This window comes from Hyperoodon ampullatus (assembly GCF_949752795.1).
Source record: "Hyperoodon ampullatus genome assembly, chromosome: 19".
In the NCBI taxonomy this organism is placed as follows: domain Eukaryota; kingdom Metazoa; phylum Chordata; class Mammalia; order Artiodactyla; family Ziphiidae; genus Hyperoodon; species Hyperoodon ampullatus.
Window position 1 is genome coordinate 58,520,822 of NC_136932.1, and position 23,910 is coordinate 58,544,731.

Genomic DNA, 23,910 nt, shown 5'->3' on the forward strand with positions numbered 1-23,910 from the left:
ATTTTAAACAATTTTGGGGATAACCTTTAGTCAAAGTATATTAAAGCTCTAATGAGCCTACCATTCCATAAATATTTTTATATACTGACCAATATGAAATACAAAATAATGCTGCTTTAAGGATTCCAAGTTAAAAATTAATTTTTACACTAATAATCCATTTTAAGCACACTGTTGTCATAGGTAGTGAAGATTAAAAACAAGTTCTTATATAAGTCTTTTTTGGCATTAGTCAAAGAACAACTAAAATATCCCATCCATGTGGTATTTATGTCACCAATCAGTGAATAGTGCCCTTCTCAAGCTGGAGAGAACCTGACTTTCCTCCAAGGCATCTACAAGGAATATACTAATGCACACGATGGTTCTGGTCATTTCTTAATGTGCAACCCCAGCATTTTTATTTTTTAGTCACAAGGCTGAGAATAACAAGACCATTAAGAGCAACAACCTCCAAGAAAATCTCATAAGTCATTTTTAAATAAGGTCATTGATTTCTGCTAAGGCCTAAACAAAGTTAAATGTATGACCAAGCCCTGTTAGCTCTGCTACCAAAGGAAACCAAGACAAAAAAGAATCATTTTGTAAATGACTTACTCTGTGGTGACAGCAGGAGCTAAGGGATCAAACTCCATTACCTCGTAGTAATTGGGTGGCTGGAAATCATTCTTTGTCATCGCTGTAAGCAACAAAAAGAAATACATTGTGCTCTTCGAGGAGATACACACAATTAATACTCTCTTTATGACTTAGACTTCTGACAGAAGATCCTAACAAACACTGACAACCAGAAACAAGCACACTGGTGTTCCAATGCTACTCCCAAGTACAACAAATTATATATAACAAAAAGATTTCCAAACTTCGATTACAGGATCATTTACCTCAGCACTCAAAATACAATATTCAGTGCAACACAAGCATTTTTACAATCTCCTAATAATGTCAGTCATAATGGTATCTGCCCTGAATTTATCTCATGTAGCTTAAAAATGCAAATGAACTCTAATCTTTCCTCTCTGTATATCTTTTCAGTTACCAATAAATCTCTAGCAGATTCATATATTCTCACAAGTTTCCTTACTGGATGCAAATAATAAGGTGTCAAGTACCTGGATGATTGCTGGGCAGGGATGGCGGTCTCTGGTTTGATGGTGTTGCTGGAATGGTCTTTAGAGTAACTGGCTGTAGTAATACTGAATTTGAATATTCCGGAAGCTGAAGAGAGCAGGGTGCATGTTCAAATAAACATTCTACATTAAGCTTTACTTTATAATTTAGATTCCTAGGCTTCCAAGGGGCAGTATTCCAAGAACCATATATTCTGAACTGGATAAGAATTAGTAATTATTAACTTATTTTAGTTTTTAAGGTAATAACCCCTTACAGAATTTACTGCTTTTCTGTCTGGTTTCATGCCCTTTGCACCTCATTTCCCATATAAAATGTAAACTTTAAAAAAATGTTGCTTTTTAAAAAAAGAAGCAGGAATGTATGGCTCAGACCACAGTCTGTTGTTCCACACTGAATAAAAACTCGGCCTCAAAGGACAAAAAAAATATTAACCACAAAAAAAGCATAAGGTGAAGATATTAAATCGGGACTTAAAGACAAAGATTTAAGTTTTAATTAGAAATACCTCTTTCTTCTTGTAATTTTCTTCATTCATTTCACAAATATGTCCTGGGCACCTACTGTATGCCAGGCTCTATAAATAAAGCAGGCCAAATCCCTGCCCTCAAGAAGCAGACAATCAACAAATGTAAACAGGTGTCAGACAGCAAGTGCTCTCAGGAAAAAGTAGGGTAATGGGAGAAGAGAGGCTGGGGTGGGATATTGCTCTGACAGTCATAGTCAAAGGAATGCCTCACCACTGGGGACACTGAACAGAGCCCTTATTCTGGTGCGGGTCCTGCGATTAGCTAAGGTCATAGGCTCATATGGTCCTATGCTCTGAAGCAGGGGGGTGGCCAGTGCAGTTGGAGAGGCAAGAGGTGCAGCTAGAGAGGTAGTGGGAGGGGTCAGAGCAGCATTTCAGGCTTCTACTGAGTAAAACGGAGTCAGGAAGAAAATCACAGGTGGTTTCAGAGCAGATGGGTAACATAATACAAACTTTACTTTTAAAAAAGATTGCCATGGGGACTTCCCTGGTGGTCCAGTGGTTAAGAATTGGTCTTGCAATCCAGGGGACACTGGTTTGAACACTGGTCAGGGAACATGCCGCAGGGCAACTAAGCCCGTGTGCCACAGCTGCTGAACCCACGTGCCACAACTAGAGAACCCGCACACCGCAACTAATGAGCCCACGAGCTCTGGAGCCTGTGTGCCACAACTAGAGAGCAGCCCACACACTGCAACGAAAGATCCTGTGTGCTGCAACTAAGACCTGACAGCCAAAAAAAAAAAAAGAAAAAAGAAAAAAATAAAAAAGATTGCTCTGGTTTCTGTTTTAAGAATAGATTGTGTGATGGGGATGGGGGTGGAGAGGAAGGTGAAGGCTGAATCAAGGCAACACTCAGGGAGGCCACTGCAATATCCATCTGATGGTAGCTTGAACTGGGATGTGGTAGTGGAGGTGGTGAGAAGTGGCTGGATAATGGATCTATTTTGAAGGTAGAGGTAAAATGGTAGAGGTCAAGCATGATTTCTCAAGGTTTTTGACCTCAGCAACTGAAATAGTGGTCATTTACTGAGTGGGGAAGACAGCAGGAAGAGCAAATCGGGAGACAGGGCTAAAAGCAAGAGGAGATGTGAAGTAGAAGGTGGAAATGTGAGCTCTGAGTGTAGGGAAGGCATAAGGTCTGGAGACAGCAACTTGTAAGTCGTCGGTCTGAATGGAATTTCAAGATACGAGACCAAAAGACCATGGAGGAATGAATGCCAGACTCCTGGGGTCTCCAATACTGAAAGGCCAGTAGAGGTGGAGGGACCAGCAAAGGGGATGGAGAAGAACTGAGGCAAGAGAAGAACCCACAGTGAGTGGTGTCTGAAAGCCACATGTGCAGAAAGTAGGATGTGACTGACTGTCAGTTGCTGTTGATGAGGTAAGATGAAGACAGAATTGCAGGACTACATTTAGTAAATCTGGAGGTCTCTGGTGACCTTGACAAGAGCTCTGCCAGTAAAGTGGCTGGAATGAGAACTTGTCTGAAGTCTGTCAGAGGATGGGAGGAAAGAAAGTGGAGACAGCAAATATAAACAGCTCTAAGGGAATTCTGATCCTCAACCATCTTTCTAACGGAAGTGAGACTACACCTGTCTATCTTAAATGGTTAAAAAGACAGCAAGGAGAAGTCCTAACAAGGGCTGCATCAACACATTATAAAGAAACTTTGAGCAGAACATGAGAATTAAGGACCAGGAGTTCTTTTTTAGCATGATAATTGCTCATCAGGTGCACTGCCAGGGAAGGCCTTCATTACTTACACTCTCATATGTAGGACTTGAGGCGAGGTTTTGGCTGGTCCTTTGGACAAACCTAGGATAGTGTGATAACACAGCATAATTACCCTACAGTGAGATCAAAGATGCAAAAAGATGACTTTACTGGTCTAAAAACAAAACCCAAAATGTACCTTCAGTCTACAGAAACGTATTAATTTTATATATCAATAAAAATTACCATTGGTTTTAGTGCCCAGCAGATCATGATGCCCAAATACCAAAGACAGTAAAGATAAAACCCTGTCCCCAGGCAGTGGCAGCCTTGAGACCCTGGAGTGTGCACACTATACCAGTGACAGCAGAGCCTTCAGTCTTTGCATGAGCGTAGCTACCACCCCATCGTTTCCTAAAGGATATGGGGCAATGCAGAGTAGAGGTCAGGAAGGGAGGACAGTTTGGAGTAAAGTTGGAATAAACACACTTCACCCTGTCTCTCCCACCAAATGCAACTATAAAACCTGGACAGAATGCGTGGGGCAAGTATTTGAGAACTGAAAAGTAAACACTGGTTACAGGGTGATTGGGAAAGAAGACTAGAATTTGAGTATCAGTGAAATGTTGGTGAACTTACCATGTTCTGCCCCTCTGGTATTCCCTAACTGAATGCAGTGCAGCCTAAAACCCAAGTGGGCAGTGAAGACAGAGCTCCAGGAGAAGCCTCTCATTCTCACTCAAGGAGCAGGAAAGGGAAATCCTAATGCTCAGAGAGAGTGTGGAAATCCCCCATCCCCTTTTTCCTCTTTGTTCTTTTACACCCTAAACCCTAGGCAATCCCAAGGTGGCTGCGGTGACAGCAGACGCAACAGCGACCTACAGGGGCTTAAAACTCTGAGTGAGGGGAACCTTCCTCTCTAAGAGATAGAACTGTAATCCCAAGAGGATATGGCAAACCTCTATTGTTTCTTTTATCCCTTCTGTCCTGCCATTTGGTGCCCAACACAAGCAAGCATAGTCAAGGAAATGCATGGCATAGTAAACCTTCAGCTTTTTGACTGGAGAGCCAAAAGGAGTCCCAGGAAAGCAAAGAACCAGAGAAATCACAAAGAGGGAGGAATTCAGGGAAACAACCTCAAAGTTGTTTATGAAATCCTGGGCTCACACCCTGATCTATGCATCCATGGCTGATCCCAATAAATGCCAAAGATGTTGAGAACTGAACACACAGCCTGCTATCCAGACCTTACATGAATACTGGGTGGCACACATGTGGGACAGATCTTAATAGCACTGCTAAGGCTTTGAAAATTTAACTGACATCAAACCGAAGCACACAGAAGGCAGGCTGAAACTGTGGCGTAAACCTCATGAGGTTGTCTGCCTACTAATCAAAACATCAACATTCTCAACAGGATTTAGATAAGATGAAGTGTCTGATATCATTAAAAATGTCCAAGATACAATCCAAAATTACTATGCATATGAAGAACTGAGAAAATTTAAACTTGCAAGAGAAAAGACAATCAACAGTGGTTGATATCTAGAGGACACAGATGCTGAAATTATCTTACAATTTTAAAGCAGCTATTTATACAAATGCTTCAGCAAGGAACTGTGAACACTCTTGAAAAAAAACAGAAAAATAGAGTCTCAGCAAAGAAACACAAGATTATAAAGAAGAGCCAAATGGGAATTTTAGAATTGAAAATTTCAGTAACAAATTTTTTAAAAATTACAGAATGAGCTAAACAGCAAAGTGGGGATGACAGAGGAAATAGAGTGAGAAAAGCAATGAACAGAACCCTATGGATCTATGAAACAATGAAACAGATCTAATGTGTGTCATCAAAAGTCCCAGAAGGACGGCAGAAAGTGTGTAGTGCTGAAAAAAAATTTGAAGAAATAAAGGCTTAAAACTTCACAAATTTGGTCAAAGACAAACCCACAGATTCAAGAAGTTCAGTGTAATAGGTTGAGTGGTGGCTCCCAAAGAGTTATGTCCTTGTCCTAATTCCTGGAACCTATGAGTGTCACCTTATTTGGAAAAAGGGTCTTTGTAGATATAATTAAGGACACTGAGATGATGTTCGAGTGGGCACTAAATTCAATGAAAAGTGACCTTAAAACAGAAAAACGGGAGTGGGGGGAAGGAGGGGCTGAGACACACAGGGGAGAAGGTAATATGAAGGTGGAGAAAGAAAGTGAAGTGATGTGGCCACAAGCCAAAATAACAAAGGAGTGCCAACACTCACCAGAATCTGGAAGAGGCAAAGAATGGCTTCTCCTCTGAGAGTCCTGGAGGGAGACTGCCTTGCTTTCTCTCAGACTTCTAGCCTCCAGAACTCTATGAAGATAAGTTCCTGTGGTTTTAAACCCACCAGTTTGTGGTAATATTTTTATGGTAGCCACAGGAAATGAATACACTCAGTAAAACCAAAAGACAGCCATGCTCAGACACATCATAATCAAACTGTTCAAAATTAGAAGAAAAGAAAAGTTCTTAAAGCACAGACAGAAAAAAACAACATAGAATCAACAGGGGAAAAAGAAAATTTGAATGAATGTTATCTTTCTCATTAGAAGCCATTTAGGCCAGAGAAGACTGGAGCAATGTTTAAAAACTGCTAGAAGAAAAGAACCATCTACCCAGAATCCAATGAGAATATCCTTCAGGAACAAAAATGAAAAAGACATACTCACATGGAATAATCTAAGAGACTTTCACTGCCAACAGACCTTCTCTAAAATAATGCTAAAAGAAATTCTTCAGAGAGAAGAAAAATTGTACCAGAATAGAAGGAAAGCAACAGAAATGGTAAATATTGGGTAAACATAATAGACTATTCTTCTCTTCCTGAGTCTTTAAAATTTATTTGAGGGTTGGAAGCAAAAACTATATTATGGAAAAATAATTGTAATAATGTGGAAAAATAATTGTGTAATAATTATACATTGGTCATGGTTTTTTAACATACATAATACATACAATAACTATATTATTAAAGGGGAGCACTGTATGATAAGGTTTCTACATTTCACTTCAAGTGGAAAATACTGGTTTTAAGTACACTAAAACAACTAATTCCTAGAGCAACCATTCCTCCCCTCCCCATATATACACTACACAAAGATACAAAATCACAATAAAATGGAATATTGAAAACATTTAAATAACCTAAAGTATGAAGGAAAGAGCAAACAGAAAAAAAACCCACATACACCAAAGGGGACGAATAGAAAGCAAATTACACAATGCTAGACCTAAATCCAAACATATTAAATGTAAATGGTCTAAACATACCAATTAAAGACAGAAATTATTAAAATACATAAAAATGTACGACCCAACCATATGTTATCAATTAGAAACTCACTTCAAATAATTAAAAGTAAAAAGGCAGGGCTTCCCTGGTGGCGCAGTGGATAAGAATCTGCCTGCCGATGCAGGAGACACAGGTTCGATCCCTGGTCCAGGAAGATCCCACATGCCGCAGAGCAACTAAGCCCATGCACCACAACTACTAAGCCTGCACTCTAGAGCCCGCGAGCCACAACTACTGAAGCACACGTGCCTAGAGCCCATGGTCCACGATGAAGAATAGCCCCCGCTCGCCACAACTAGAGAAAAGCCCACGCTCAGCAACGAAGACCCAACGCAGCCAAAACAACAACAACAAAAAAGTAAAAAGGCAGAAGATATACCATGTGAACACTAATCAAAAGAAAGCTAGAGTGGCTATATTAATATCAAAGTAAACATGAGGGCAAAGACAATTACAAGGTATAAAGAGGGGACGTTACATAATGATAAAAGGGTCAATTCACCAAGAAGACAACAATCCTGAATGCAAATGCACTTAAAGACAGAGCTTCAAATACATGAAGCAAATAATTTTACATAAACTTTTCTAGAAATATCACATACTGTATGACTCTATTCAGATGCTATTGTCACAAACTATAATGATAGAGAACAGACTGGTGGCTGCTGGGGGTTGGGGATGGGGGTGTGTGACTATAAAGGAATAATAGCATAAGGGAGCTTTTTGGGATAATGAACTATTCTACATTCGGACTGTGGGGGTGGTTACATGAATCTATGTATATATGTTAAAATACATAAAACTGTACACAAAACAAAAAAAGGGTCAATTATACCATACGGAATTTTTTTAAATAAAATTAAAGTGCAGAAAGAAAAAAAGAGAGCAGGTATGGAAATCAGATCCACTTGAATTTGAATACTCTTTCTGCACTAGTTGGCAGCCTTGGTTTCTTCACTTGTACAGTGAATATTGGGGGTACCTATCTCATAGACCTATAGGGAGCACCTGTAAGTAATTAGTAAGCATTTCTTATTCTTCTTGGCCTATTGATTGATACTAAGTGGGCTATAAATATGACCTGTGGCTTTATCCCATCATCATCGCTTTTCAGGGATCCTTTCTGTTATGAATAATTCCATCACTCATTTGTTCTGTGATGATAAATTAAACTGCAAACACAGAGAGGTGGAAAAATCTCAAGACCGTAAGATATTTTGATGGCTGATTTTGCCACTCATATGTAATCTCTGGCATATGATTTAACCCAGATTCAGGCCTTAGGTAACATTAGTGCTTCAATTTCCATCACTAAAAAACTGACTAGTGATACTTTCACTCATGTATCAATATAAGCTTTTTTTGAAAATCAGAAAAAAATAGATACAAAAGGCATAGTCTAGAAAACAAAATATAGATAGTCTAGAAAACAAAATATAGATGTCACACATTATCTTTCATTCCAGTGAATTCTAAGAACCATTATAATTATTTTGATATCTGGAACTTGGGCAGACAATCATAACAGGGTTCCTAATGATCAGCCGATCACTGCCTTATGGTTCCCCAGAGACATTTTTTAAAACTAAAGATTCTTGCTACTGAATCAGAGTTTCTGGGAGCCAGCAATTTTACTGTTTAATAATCACTCAAGTGATTTTTATGCACCTTAGAGTATGAGATCCACAAAACTAAGCAGCTATTAGCTAGGATTTGATCTTTGTGTGAGTTTTATACAGACATTTTTTGTAATGGGATTTCATCTTTATGGTCAATCTTTCCCAACAAGATATGCAGAATAAAGGAAAACAGAATCAGCTACTTCAGACCACATTATTTACTAAGCAACTTCACTGGAGTTCTGCCTACAACATTTCAACATTTAATTGCATCACAGCAGTCAAGACCAGAGGGAGTCAAGCTAAGGTAATGACCCAACCTGGTGGTTCAAGGGATAGCCATGTTCCAGCACATGAATCTTTCCTTTCTCTCTTCTTCCATTACACCTTTTTTTTTTTTATTTTTTGCTTTTTTCCCCAGTTTGATTCTCCTTTCTCTTCTCCCCAGTCTGCCCCTCTCCTTTTTAATATAGAAAAGTAACTAAAGAATATCTAAGTCCATTGACATAAAAACACAGCCAAGACATGCTGTTGAGTGAAAAACAAAAGCAAGGTTCAAAACAGTATGCACAGTATGCTGCCCTTTATTTAATAAAGGAGAAAAAATAATTCATATTCCTATTTACCTAAAGACACTTTGGAAGGATAAATAAGAAACTAACAAAGAGGTTCCCCGGATGGGAGCAGGTATGACCCAAGGGAGGGCAAGAGGCAGGATGGGGGTGGGATGAGATCAAGTATTGTCCTTGTACATCTTTTTATATTGATTTGATATCTGCATCATGGAAATGTACTGCCTATTACCTAAAATACATATATTTAAAAGGAAAAAAAAGAATATAATAGGCTTTGATGGAAGGCGAATCTATCTTCTGTTTATTTTTTTGCTGTTTATCTGCTCCATCCTGCCTCTTCTTGACTTAGGTAACCATGCTTTTTTTAGGTTCTTCTGCATCTTTCTTATGTTTCTCTATGCAAAGAGTGGCAAATATTAGCATATATTATTTCTCACTTTCTTGCACAAATTTGAGATAGTATACACACACTACTTTGCACCTTTTCTCTTTAATAATAAATACATTGGTGATTGTCCCTCACATAGAGGGCCTACTTTTTTCTCCAGAAATATAATAATATATTGTGTAGATGTTTATTTAACCATTCCCCAAACTGAAGGGTACTTGAGTTGTTTCTAATTATTAGCTATTGCACAAGTGCTGTCAAGAATACTCTTGTAGGGCTTCCCTGGTGGTGCAGTGGTTGAGAATCTGCCTGCCAATGCAGGGGACATGGGTTCGAGCCCTGGTCTGGGAAGATCCCACATGTGGCGGAGCAGCTAGCCCCGTGAGCCACAATTACTGAGCCTGCGCGTCTGGAGCCTGTGCTCCGCAACAAGAGAGGCCACGATAATGAGAGGCCCGCGCACTGCGATGAGGAGTGGCCCCCACTTGCCGCAACTAGAGAAAGCCCTCGCACAGAAATGAAGACCCAACACAGCCATAAATAAATAAATAAAATTTAAAAAAAAAAAGCAAAAGAAATCTGAATGAAGTATGGTCTTAAAAAAAAAAAAATAAATAGCCTTTAAAAAAAAAAAAGAATACTCTTGTAAAGAACTTATTTTGCATAAATGAGCATAAATTCCTAGACTGCAAGTTCAAAGGTAAATGCATTTATAATTTTAATAGATATTGCCACTTGCCCCTCATAAAAACTGCACAGTTTTGTGATAGTATCTGTCTCTCCACAGTTAACAAAGCATGTTAACAAACATGTAGACTATTGCCAATCTGTGAGGTTAAAAATAAGTCTTATTGCAGTTTAATTTATATTTCTGTAACTGTACGTAAGGCTGAGCATCACTGAGAAAAAGTATGTTTCTAAGTCATTTGTATTTCTTTTTTGGTGAACTATCAGTTCAGCAGACCTGCTACTTAATCGCTACATGAACTTCTATTCCCTAGGTCTCAGCCTTCTTTCCTATAAAATTGGAATAATGATAATAGCACTGATCCAAGAACGTCTGCAAAGCTTAAATGCAGTAAATGAAAACAGGTCAGCAAAGTGCCTGCCACGTAGCAGGTGCTCTGCAAGCTGTGCGGCCAGTTCTGTTCCCCCACTTTGTTATTGTAGTTTTCCTACCGCCTGTTACCACGAAAAAAACAAGAGAAACAGAGAATTTATGGAAGGCTTGCTACGTACTGAGTGCTATACTAGGAGGTACATACAGCATTGCACAGAATCTTCTTGTATTCTTAGAAGAGAAATGAAGGCTCACACTGGTTAAGTTTCTCATCCAAGGTCACACAGCTAATCGGAAGCAGTATTGAAATTCTAAATCAGTTATGTATGATTCCTAAGTCTCTACCTTTTCTATTATGTCATGTTTTCTTAAATATGAGGAATCAGAATGAGATGTAATTAGTTCGGGAGTATTACTGACATACTTACAGGGGTGTTTCGGTGTTTTCCGAGGCTAGCAAATCCACCTGTGGATGAAGACTGGGTTTCAAGTTGTTTGTTACAACAGGACTTGGAGAGCTGAAATCTAGAACACAAAACGTACTTATTGCTTGGCTCTAAAACATTTTGTCCATCAGTTCTGTTGAATTTTCCACTGTTTAAAAAATAAATAAAAACACCAAATTAAGGAGATTGAGATAGTTCTGTCACCGTAAAATCGTGGGATTTCCTCAAACAGAAATTCAAAAACATCATTTATGGCAATTGGAAAGAGAGAAATTCCCTGCCGTAAAAAGAGGATGTTGTAGGGCTTCCCTGGTGGTGCAGTGGTTGAGAGTCCGCCTGCCGATGAGGGGGACGCGGGTTCGTGCCCCTGTCCAGGAGGATTCCACATGCCGCGGAGCGGCTGGGCCCGTGAGCTGTGGACGCTCTGCGCATCCGGAGCCTGTGCTCCGCAGCGGGAGAGGCCACAGCAATGAGAGGCCTGCGTACCGCAAAAAAAAAAAAAAAAAAAAAAAGAGGATGTTATAAAGGTAGCAAATGTTATTGTGTTGGGTTTTCTAAAATCCCAAGCTGACTCAGAATGGAAGGGATTTTATGTCTTATCCTGTCAAGCACAAAAGTAAAAAGCTATGGCGTATATAGAGCTCTACCCTCACCTCTCCAAACTCTCAAGTTCCCATAATCATGAGACACCCCAAAGAGAATAATTATTTCCCCCCGGCTCTGAAAATGCCTGATAAAAACTCAAGAAAACTCTTCAATATAATGGACTCCAAACATCCCACTGGTCTAAGCAAGCAGCCAACATTTTAGAAATGGGGTAAGTAATAAGAAAACCACAAATTGAGTGATACTGACTATTCTGATTCTAGAAAATCCTGCTAACATAAAAGGAAAACAAACCGATTTTAATTTGGCAGAAAATTCTGGATTTCAGCATTTTTCATCATCTTTACTTTGTAATTTACCAAAACTCTTTGGGAAGGGTAATAGGAGACAACAAATAAGATAAGTTAGGTAACCCTAAGCCTACAGTGCAACATCATTCATTTACCTTCACAGAAAACCATTAAAGCAACAATTGCTCCCACTTTATAAAGTAGGAAAGTCTCTAAGGTGGGTGGCTAAGAGGTGGCAGAACTGGGATTTCAACTTGGACTTCTCTGACTCAAAAGCTTGTGATTTGCCCTCCGCATTTCGCCATCATGAGGCCTCATAATTCCTGATCTTCTCTATATGCATCAAATATTCCCTTTCCTGATGCTGTAGTATGGCAGAGAAAAACCACAGACAATAGCGAGTAGGTTCAGAGTAGGTTTAAGTATTGGCCATGGAGCTGAACAAGCTCTATAAGCAGGCCAGGCAAATTCCTCGAGATACTAAGCCAGTGGGATGAGTTTCAAGGACCTCCTCCCCCAGATACATCCCATTCCTGTACTGGGTGTGACCTAACCATTTGTCAAGAAGTACTTAAATCTCCTGATAGAGTTCTCTGATATTCAAACTGACTTCAGTTCTTCTCAGGTTCCATTTAATCAAGAAACCAAGAGAACTGTTTCACATCAAGCTCTTCTGCTGGTCTGAAAAGGCCCATGTGCTTATTTACTTAAGTCTGAAAGCTGAGCATTCAGGGTGTTGAGTTCTCCCAAGGTGGCCCTATGCATCAGAGGGCTGCGACTCAGGTCAAGGAGATCAGAGGATGGGGCAGAAGGTTCCCTGGTGGTCTGAAAACAAAGCAAACAAAACACAAGTTAGAAAAGACGATGTCAGGCGGTTTGTCACAGCTTTCTCCCCAGACTTTCCTTTGGAGAAAGGAAGATCCTATTTGGAAGTATCCCGAGAGAGAACTCTCCATTCAATACACAATGCTAGCACTAATCACATCTCACCACTGACATGGGTCCCTGCTTAATTAGAGAATCTTCTTATGACCTCTTATCAATAACTCAATGAGTTATTAAGGCAGATACTCTACAGTACTAAAACCACTCCAAATCATTAATGCATGTCTCCTCTTTTTTTTTTTTTTTTTTTTTTGTGGTACGCGGGCCTCTCACTGTTGTGGCCTCTCCCCGTTGCGGAGCACAGGCTCCGGACGCACAGGCTCAGCGGCCATGGCTCATGGGCCCAGCCGCTCCGCAGCATGTGGGATCTTCCCGGACCGGGGCACGAACCCGTGTCCCCTGCATCGGCAGGCGGACTCTCAACCACTGCGCCACCAGGGAAGCCCTCCTCTCTTTTAAGACTTGTTTTATATAAGCTTTGCTCCTTGCTGTAGAATTCATAAAATTTTCAATTGTTTTTTTTATAACAGTTCTATTTACTTACATTGGCATCTTCCCTCTGGTTCTTATTTTGCTCCAAAATCCTTCGTTGGTTTCGAATGAACCTGTTTGAATTAACAAAATGCAAGTATTTAAAAGAAAACAGATATGAAAATGCTATAATATTTAACAGAATTATTAATGTGAAAATATTTAGGAATAATCAGCCTCATCCCCAATTCCCAATAAAGTACTTTAATAACTTTTCCCCAGTTTATAAAAGTAATAATGCCTTTAAAGAAAACTATGAGAAAATGGACAAATATTACAAATATGAATAATTCCATCATCAAGATATGGTTCCTATTAATATTATGATGTACTCCCTTCTAGTATTTTTTTCTGTAAGTTAATCTATTTTAAACTTAGTTGAAATTATACTTTACATAATTCTGTATTCTAATTCCATGATGTTCAGATCATTTTTCTAGTTATTCAGAAATACAACTTTTAGTGGTTGCATACTTAACCTAATGAATCACATATATAAATATTCTCCTCATTCTCAAATATTTGAGTTGTTTCTAATTTTGCCAAAATTATCAAAAATGATCATTTTCCATAAAATTCACATACAATTAACATATTTTCACTGTTTAATCTTCATTTTTATAAGACACTTGACACCTAACAATATTACCTTTTACAACTTTGTTTTAATTTTACATTGTTCGTACACTGAGGGTAAAGGAGGAGCAGTTAAATAAATAAATAAGAGAATAGGTTTCAAAGAATAGTGAAGCTGAAGGCAGAAATCCAAGGCACAAGTGTCAGTATTATTACTGAGTAGTTATAAGACCATACATATGATCCTCAGTTCTCCATCTACTCAAAGAGAATAGCAATGTTTGAACCATTTCCTCAAAGTTATTCTCAAGGGCAAGATACGGACAGATAATACAGGTGGATGAATGTGGAAATGCTTTGTAAACTATAAGTTGCTTTAGAAATACATACTATTATGACACATCAATTCCATGAACCTAAACACTTTCAAGTCTAAAAGCTTACACTGAATTAAAACATGGCTTAGGTTTAAGGATTTTCCCCTTTCTAACACACGTGCTTCTTCTTCCATCTACTCATGGTATTGGCTTCCTGCATGTTAGCTAGTTATGTGCAAGGTATGAACAACCTTCACAAATCAAGCCTTGAGTAACAATTTCTGTTTCCTTATTTGCACAGCTATTCCCTGGATGTAATGAGTGGAGACTTCTGGGGATTTTGGAATAGGGTGAATGTATTTTGCCTGTGGGACGGATGTGAATCTTTAGGGAACAGAGGGAAGACTGTGGTGAGCATGGTAAGCAGGATGATTCCCCTGCCAAGATATTCACATCCTAATCAATGGAACAGTGAATATGTTAGGTTAGATGGCATATGGAGTGAAGATTGCTAATGAGTGGACTTTAATAGGGAGATTATCCTGGACCACACAGATGAGCCCAGGGTTATCACAAAGGTCATTAAATGTGGACGAGGGAGGCAGAAGAAGGAAGCAAGAGGGATACAATGTGAGAAGGACCCGACCAGACAACGTTGGCTTTGAAGATGGAGGAAAGGGGTCAGGAGCCTAGGAAAGTGGCATAAGGTGCACAAGTTAAGGAAAAGATTTTCCTCCAAAAAGCAACGCAGCCCTGGTTAAAAGCGGAATCAGAAAATAGCTGTTCACAGAAATAATCCAGTCTCCTGATATCGAGACCAGATAAACACACATTCCCCCTTGGAGGAAGCTTTTAGTAAGTGGTCTTATGGTTTGTAATAGAATTCTCCAAAATGAAAACCATGAGTCAGTACTCTACTGAAAACCATATGGTTTTCCTTAGATATCTTCCCATTTACAAAGATTTATACCAACCCCCCCCCCCAAAAAAAACAAACAACAACCAAAAAAAATGAAGGGTAAGGTTTGCTCAATGGTAAGGGAACCTGATCACAGGGCTCACATCTCTCCCTTGGTGCCCCGTCGCCTCTTCACAGAACGGCCGCTCTCCCTGAGGGAAAGAACTTATTTCTCAGCTGTGGGTTTTTACTTCCCTGATTCTCTTGGTTCATTCACGATGAGTGGGGAAAAAAGTCTAGACAATAAATTAAAAGGCTCACTGGGACAAGAAGTGGAGGAGGACAAGAAATTAATACTTAATGTGCTAGCACCCAGCTAGGTGCTTTAATATACATTATCGCATTTAATTCTTAGAAGCAAACAAATAAAATAAGCCAACCCTCTCCAAATAGGTAGTATTATCCTCTTTAATAAATAGGGAAAAACCCAAATCTTAAAAAAAGTTAAGCAATTTGTCCAAAATCATCAGCAAGATTTGAATCCGGACCTGTTCACCTCCTTCCCTTATGTCACACTGGTCCCATTCTTCATCTGTTGGTGGGAAATATGGCCACTAATTCCAGGGAATTCTCGACAGAAATCGTTCCCCTAAGGGTGTCTTGAAATGTCACTGTAACTAGGAGGAAAACCTCTGATATTTAGCAGGTAGGGGCCACATAAGGAAAAACTGCCCTACCCAAAATGCCAATACAACTCTTATTTGAAACAAGGATCTTTGACTTGAAAGTCAAAGTTGAAAAAGTTTGGGGATCTCAGAGACTCCAGAATTTCTATGCTAGGAAGGCCTAGGTATAGGTTTGGAAAGAGACCAGGAGACTTGCCTGAAGCTATGTTTGTATATGACACTTCTCATTAAGACTGAGGAGAAAGCCACCTGTCAATCGAAGCATGCTGCCGCTCTTTGGGGCCGGGTTCTAGGTGCCGGCTCTCTCCCCAGGCCTGTTGTACCTTCCCATAGCTTCACAACCATATGTGCTCTTACCTGCTCCTGGTTTAGTCAACTCCTCCTCATCCCATAGTTTTCAGCTTAAATGGTACTTCCTCATAGAAGCCTTCCTGTCCTTTTTCTGACCTGGATTAGGTCTGGCTGTTATTCTTCCCAAATAGACCTCCTATTCACTGCATTTATTTCACTTTCCAAGTGTGTATATTTATATATATGATTGAAGGTGTTTTCCTGACTATAGGCTTGACTATAGATTACAATAGGTTATAAGACTATTACTTTGATGAATGAATAAATGACTTGGAAACAACTTAAATGCCTATTAAGTGAACTGTGAGAGAAACATGGACCATTATGCAGCTATTAAAAATAATGGTTTAGGGCTTCCCTGGTGGCGCAGTGGTTGAGAGTCCGCCTGCCGATGCAGGGGACACGGGTTCGTGCCCCGGTCCGGGAGGATCCCACATGCCGCAGAGCAGCTGGGCCTGTGAGCCATGGCCGCTGAGCCTGCACGTCCGGAGCCTGTGCTCCGCAACGGGAGAGGCCACAGCAGTGGGAGGCCCGCGTACCGCAAAAAAAAAAAAAAAAAATGTTTAGCCAAAGCATTTAAGAACATAGGATACACAAATACTGGTTTTACAGCAAAGAAAATCAAGGGAGAAACAAAAGTGTATGTTCTTTATATGATCACGACTATAAAAAAGTTTAGAAAAAAACTAAAATGTTAGAAACAAAATTATGAGTACAGTTGACCCCTGTATCCACAGGTTCTGTATCTGTGGGTTCTGCATCTGAGGATTCAACCAACCTCAGATTGAAACTATCCGAAAAAGAAAAATTCCAGAAAGTTCTAAAAAGGAAACTTGAATTTGCCATGAGCCAGCATCTATTTACATAGCATTTACATTTACTAGGTATTATAAGTAATCTAGAGATGATTTAAAGTGTACAGGAGGATGTGCATAGCTTATATGCAAATACTACACTATTTTACATAAAGGGCTTGAACATCTGTGGATCTTGGTATCCTTGGTGGGGTTCCTGGAAACAATCCCCTACAGATATCAAGGGATGACTGTGTTTAAAATTTCTGCCTTCATACTTTTCTGAACGGAATTTAGAAAAAAATCTGTGTTCGTATACAGACTATCCTCACTGGCTACTCTGGTTTTGTGTAGACTGTTTTCTCCATATAAATATCCTCCTCTCTTCTCTTTACCATTTCCATGTTGTTCTCCACCTCAAACTCAGGGTAAACCTCACTTTCACTACGACACTTTGTTTATAGCATTGGTCTGTTTGAGAGCTTACGATGTGCTCAGTGCAGACAACATTCCGTGATTAAGGTCCAGGCCCTGCTCACAGGGCAGTATGTGAGCATTGCTTACACTGCCCATGAATGCCCCTCACACTGCTCAGGCACGCGCTCATTCCTGCAAGCCATATCACACACTCCCAGAAGAGCAGGACCAGGATTCCCTATCTTGGGAGGAAGGCAGCCATGTCCAGAACTTGTTCCTGATCTTTCTGAGTGCTCACCTGCAGGCACTCTAAGAACACTGAGTACCTGGAGGTTAAACTGGCACTGGAGGAGGGAGGGAGAGGGCGTGCCACTGCTCACCTCTCATATCCAAGGATGGCGCTATTCAAATCCTCATTCACCTGAATTAGCTCAACAGTGACATCTTCATTCTCCACCACCACGAGCAGGTCCATGATCCTCTCCTGCATCTCCCGACCTGTCTTATAAAGTTTCTGTCAAAGAAGGAGAGAGAGTTCTTCTTCAATGCTAAAAAAACAACTGATTTGCCAATCTGTATACTACTGTGACCACCTCCACACTGAGTCACCTATGGGAGATTACCAAAGTATTTAACTATGGGTAGCTCATCCTTTCTCTATGAGGGATATCAGAACAATATTTTCCTCTAAAAATCAAAATGGGCATCATAAGGATAATAATGTACATTGCATGTAATGCTGGACTAGAAATCAGAAGTGGTGTACAGGAATTCTAGGTTTACTACTTATTAGCTGTGCTATGTTAGGGGGAAAAAAATCACTTGTTTTCTAAATCTGTTTACTCACTTGACAAGTGAAAAATATACTACTTGCCACATCTACCTCAAGGGGTGACAGAAAATCAAATGAGATGTATATAATGAGGAACTATATAACTATAAAGAATTACATAAAACATAAAATGCTATTGTTGTTATTTGTGGTAATAGAAGAAAGAAGTAGTTAAAATACAGTTATAGCAGTATAATTTTCTTGTTATGTTTTACTTAAACATGTAACGTTTATAGTTACAATATCACATTCCAAGGTAAACTGAAGCAGGATTAAAAAACTAGTCATCTGGGCTTCCCTGGTGGCGCAGTGGTTGAGAGTCCACCTGTCGATGCAGGGGACACGGGTTCGTGCCCCAGTCCGGGAGGATCCCACATGCCGCAGAGAGGCTGGGCCCGTGAGCCATGGCTACTGGGCCTGTGCGTCTGGAGCCTGTGCTCCGCAACGGGAGAGGCCACAGCAGTGAGAGGCCCGCGTACCTCAAAAAAAACCAACAACAACAACAACTAGTCATCAATGCCATTTTTATTTGGACTGCCTGGAATCACTGTATTACACAAGACTCCACTCCCCGAACCAGCTTTTTCTCATAAGCATCAGAGGCACCTACAGCAGACTTACTGACTCAGAATTGCCTAGGCTGAGAGTCTGGGAATTTACATTTTTTAACAAGCATCTCAAAGTGTTTCTTATGTACACTGATACTTGAGAACTGCTATTTTAACAACTTACTTTCTCTTAGGCAAACCTCCAGTAAGCCTGAGGAGCATAAAACTGGTATTAATATTCCTTCAAACCCACCCTGGCTAGAATTTGTCCATATAATAATACATTAACATCAGGCAAGAACACAGGGAAGCTCCCCTTTCAAAATGAAAGCAGCAGAACTTGCTAAATCATAGCACTATTACATTATCTGATCTTTTCCCTCAAGAAAGACAGACTTTAAAAAAAAAAGACAGACCTGCTGAAAAACTTACACTTCATAAAACTGTTTAGAATCTCAAACAATCTATCACAAGATTTCCAACAGGAAATCTCTAAATAAATAAACTAAACCACTACTAGCTGGCATTTAGACTCAGAGGTAAAGGCTACCATACCTCCACAAAATCTTAACAGAAATATTTAGAAGACAGAAGAAAAGGGTAAGGAAAAAAAAAAGTGAGACAGATGACAGACTCTAGGTTTTCATACTCGCATTGTGCAACCAGAAAAACTGTCCCCGTTGCTAATGATGTGGTCACTGTCTGCAGCAGTTGACAAACTTTTTCTTAAAGGTCCAGATATGAAATATTTTCTGCTTTGTAGGCCACAAAGCCTGTGTTGCAACTACCCAACTCTGCCAAGGTGAGAGTAACCACAGACAATATGTAAACAAATGGGTGTGGCCATATCCTAGTAAAATGAAGTCAGGTGGTTGCTAAATTTGAGTTATTTATGGTCCCCTGGTAGAGCACAAAGAGAGACTTTAGACTCAGTGGACCAAAGGTCTCTCCCATCTACATACCTGATACAGGATATGGTTAAAACTCAGCCTCAGTTTACTTTTTTATCTAAAAAACAAGGATAACAACCATCTTATAGGGTTGTTAGAATAGAAAATGATGCAGTTGAAACCCACGTATGGCAAACAGGGTAGTCAATGAAAGTATTATGGTTGCCTAAGGAGGTGTCACTAGCAGCTTAACTAGCAAACTAATATTATACATTCCTGGGACTTCCCTGGTGGTCCAAGTGGATAAGACCCTGCGCTCCCAATGCAGGGGGCCTGGGTTCAATCCCTGGTCAGGGAACTAGATCCGGCATGCATGCCACAACTAAGAAGTCTGCATGCCACAACTAAGACCTGGTGCAGCCAAAATAAATAAATATTTTTTTTTAAAAAAAGGAAAAAAACTAAGAAGCATTTGGTTATAACCCCATGATGAATGAGAACTTTACCTCTGTTCTGCGTTAGTGTACAGAACAGTTCTCCTTCTTGCTCACTGGCAGCCTTGCTAGAACAATGTCAAGATCAAGGAAATACAATGGCTGTTAGATGCCTGTGACAAAAGTAGAAAGTAATTTGAAATGAATTTGCAGCCAACATCAACAGCCCCCGGTCACATGAAGACTGTCCCTTTGCCCTCTCAAGAGACAGATGGAATAGAAACATGAAAGGAGCACCACATTTCTCACAGGTTTGCAAAGCAGAATTTGAAAAACCTCTTCAAAAGCCAGCCCACTCTGATCTTTGCAATTGATGTCTGTCTCAGAGGAGGGCCAAGCCACCTGGAAACAGCACAGACCAAGTACCATGGACCAAAAGGATGGGTCAGAAGTTCCCCACAGCAGGCACCTGCAGGGCTGTGGATGTGGGGAGCAAGGGGGCACGAGTTAAAATACGGAGGAACAGCTGCTGGTGCATATGCCCATCACAGAGGCCCCGGAATCGCCTCCCTTTACACCATATCAAAGCCCAGGCAGGCTTCTGAGCTAAAGGGATTCTAACAATCAATTCAAACGTCTTTGGAGCAAAACAAAAGGGAGCTCATTAAGAGCTTCCTCTTCTGACATCCAGATGGCTCCCACTCTTTCGCAGAGCATTCAGGAATTAAGGAAGAAGATTCTTCCACACTTTCAACTTCAACTGCAATTGTCCCACATTCACCAACACAGGGCAACTCAATAAAAAGAAAAACAAAAGTATCTGAACATATCCCTTGAAAAAGTAATAAAAGGAAGAAATGTGTTTGCTTAACAGCCTTCTCTGGAAATAATAACGTCTGGAACTACTGCTATTACACATCCCTCTCCCAGGACCTCCTATCAAGACAGCAAGAGACCCCGAGAACGTCCCTATATACTCAACACCAAAACTGCCCCCGCTCACCATGAAACCAAACATTCCTCAGCATAACTTGCTCGTACAGTTTCTTCTTTCTTTTACAGGCCTCTGTTGAATGAATAGCAAGTTAACTGTTAACATAATCCTCCAGAAAATCATTAACTTCCAACTCTTTTTCCCAACTAAATATTGTAAAACATCTTCAGTAACTCCTGAGCCCTTCTTTTGCCCTAAATCATTAATTCTTCAACAGAGAATCAATCTATTCAACTTAACAGACATTTGATAAGCTCACTCAGTACACAAAACATACATTCTAAATGTGCATAGCTGTATGGATTTATAGGTAGAGGTCTTGGTTACTGCCTTCAAGTTGCTTCCACTCTAGCTCAGGAGCTAATATATACCCACATGAACAGACAATAGGTTAGCCACCTATGCTAGAAAGTCAGTCCTGGGTTCAAAATGAGAAACAAGTGCTATACTGGAACACAGCCTCAGGAGGACAAGGTTCCCACTCCAGCTCCATCACTCGCTTGCCACGGTGTGGACAAATCATTCCCTTTCTGAATATGTAGCCTCATCTGTAAAGGGAGATGGTCTTAATGGCATTGAAAGTCCCTTCCGCTCTTAACACCTTACAGGTCTCTGAATGGGAAAGATAGTAAGAGCAGTCAGGGCAGATGACTTTTTATTTTACTCTCAGGTTTTTTTTCTCAACTCATTACCAATTATTCTCACAGGACCAAATTTTAGATTCACAAGATTTGAAACTTCTCTAATAAGTTAGAGTAAGGCTTTTTTCTAGGCTTTCAAAATTGGAGCTCACTTTCTTCTACAGAAGCCCAAAACATTCTCTTCTTTCATTGTCCTACTGCGTCTAGGTAAAAACAAGACTAAAATGGGAGGTGAGCCACTCAAGGTTAAGAGTAAGGTGATTCAGAGACAAGTACACAACGCCTAGAAAACAAATGCAAGAACGTGCAGCAACATTTCATTACTGTGACCAGAACAGATACTTTTAACTCATCGCAATACTCATAGACTAGATGTGGCCTCAGAATCTTCGCACACCACTCTGGCAAGCTCAAAGAAATCCTGTCTCTGCCCCTAATGAAGTTCAAAGTCCAGGAGCAACATAGTGGTTGGGAAAGGTGTCTTTCACCAAAATAGTTGTATTGCCTAAGAATCTAACAAAGAGAAAGGAGCTCTGAGAATAAGCAGGGCTTCGGGATCTAACCGCTCGGAGGACCAGATAGGGGATTCCAAATAAGTATGCCAGATTTCAGACAGAAGGAAACAGACAACGCATTTCAAATAAACAGAACAGCTGCCAGAAGGTATGCGCCAACAGACAAAACAGGAAATGCCTTTAATGTTAACAAACTGCATATAAGACTGTGATCACTGGTAAAGTATATGTACAAGAAGAGCCGAGAAATTTTTGAGCGGAGACTTTTCCTACCGGCTGCACACCTTTCTTTTGCCTTCCAGATCCACCATCCATACTCTGCCCTGCTGTGTGCCCTGGGGGTTGGCCTGTAGCGGGCATACCACCAGGTCCCCTGCCCTCTAGCTTTTGACTGGGTTCATCCCACAGGATGCACAGGGAGGAAATGGGAGGGCGAAGGAGAGTGAGGTCTGGATATTTATTATCTTCATTCCTTCCACCAAAGGCACCACTACTCTCAAGGCTGCCTTCCTCATATTCTGCCCACTGGGTTCTGGCAAAAGCTTCTTCTTGCCTATCAATGCCTAGGGGTATTAGCTAATAGCCCAGGGTAACAAACTTGCTCCTGTGGTTTCTCTGAGCCCTGTGGTATCTCACTAAATAAACAATACCTTGGTTAAATTCTTTTCAAATTACCCAAATGGAGCATGCCATCTGTTTCACTGATAAGCCCTAAAAGGCATGAAAACAGAGCAATTTAAATAGTATGATACCAACACAGGGATAGACAAAACAGATCAAACCAAGAGAACAGCCTCTGGAAAGACATCCTTGCATTAGAATACAGAATATGATAAAGAGGTATTTGAAATCAGTGGAGAAGGTATAAATTGTTACTAAATGTTATTTGGACAAGCAGCCATACAACTGAAAAAGATAAATGAAGGGAAAATCTCTAACTGATACCAAGGGTAAAGATTTTAATTTTATTTTTTAAATTAATTAATTAATTAATTTTGGCTGCGTTGGGTCTTCGTTGCTGTGCACAGGCTTTCTCTAGTTGCAGAGAGTGGGGGCTACTCTTCGTTGCGGTGTGCAGGCTTCTCATTGAAGTGGCTTCTCTTGTTGCAGAGCATGGGCTCTAGGCGCCCAGGCTTCAGTAGCTGTGGCACGTGGGCTCAGTAGTTGTAGCTTGCATGCTCTAGAGCACAGGATCAGTAGTTGTGGCACACAGGCTTAGTTGCTCCGCAGCATGTGGGAACTTCCCGGACCAGGGATCAAACCCGTGTCCCCTGCATTGGCAAGCAGGTTCTCAACTGCTGTGCCATCAGGGAAGTCCTAAGATTTTAATTTTAAACCACATAAAATCAAGGGAAAATCCATTAATTTATTAAAGATATTTTTGTTGAATGATTACATTGTGCAGCACTGCTCTGGGAGTGGAACCTGAGCAGTAAACAGGACAAGCCTGTGAAGCATCCATTCTAGAAGGCAAAGACAGCTGCACAAACATGCAGGAAAAGCATCAGTGTGCTGGGGAGAGAATGAAAAGGGGGTGAAAAAGAAAGTGCTGACTTTAGACCGGGGAGCCAGTGAAGACCCCTCCGAGGAGGTAACATACTAAGTTGGAATGATGAGAAAAAGCTGGTCATTAGAAGACAGGGGAAGCATGAGAGTCAAGGGTGAAACAGCTCCCCGGCAAGAACGAACTCAGTGTGTCCAGGGAATAGGAAGGTGGTCGCTGTGGCTGGACCGAGGACACATGAGCTATGGAAGGAAAGGTGGGCAGGAGCAGACTGGGAGAGGTTTTGTGGCCAGAGTAAGAAAGGTGGGTTTTATTCCAAGTGTAACGGGAAGTCACTGAAGGGTTTCCAGCAAGGAACAACATGATCTGGTCTACCTTTTAGAAAGCTATAGAGATGCTCAGTATCATT

At 40.5% G+C, this 23,910-nt stretch overlaps 1 protein-coding gene across 1 annotated transcript in view; it reads right to left on the reverse strand.

The window, feature by feature from the left end:
- Positions 1-12,387: 12,387 nt before the first annotated feature.
- Positions 12,388-23,910, reverse strand: part of TOM1L1 (target of myb1 like 1 membrane trafficking protein) — a gene marked incomplete at its 3' end in the record, with an annotated part of 38,931 nt that continues 27,408 nt past the window's right edge. The window contains exons 8-10 of the mRNA XM_079725406.1: positions 17,524-17,657; positions 13,118-13,178; positions 12,388-12,513 (exon numbers count right to left, since the gene is read on the reverse strand). Of these exons, the coding sequence (XP_079581532.1) occupies positions 12,388-12,513; positions 13,118-13,178; positions 17,524-17,657 (321 nt within the window). The remainder of the gene's footprint in view (positions 12,514-13,117; positions 13,179-17,523; positions 17,658-23,910) is intronic.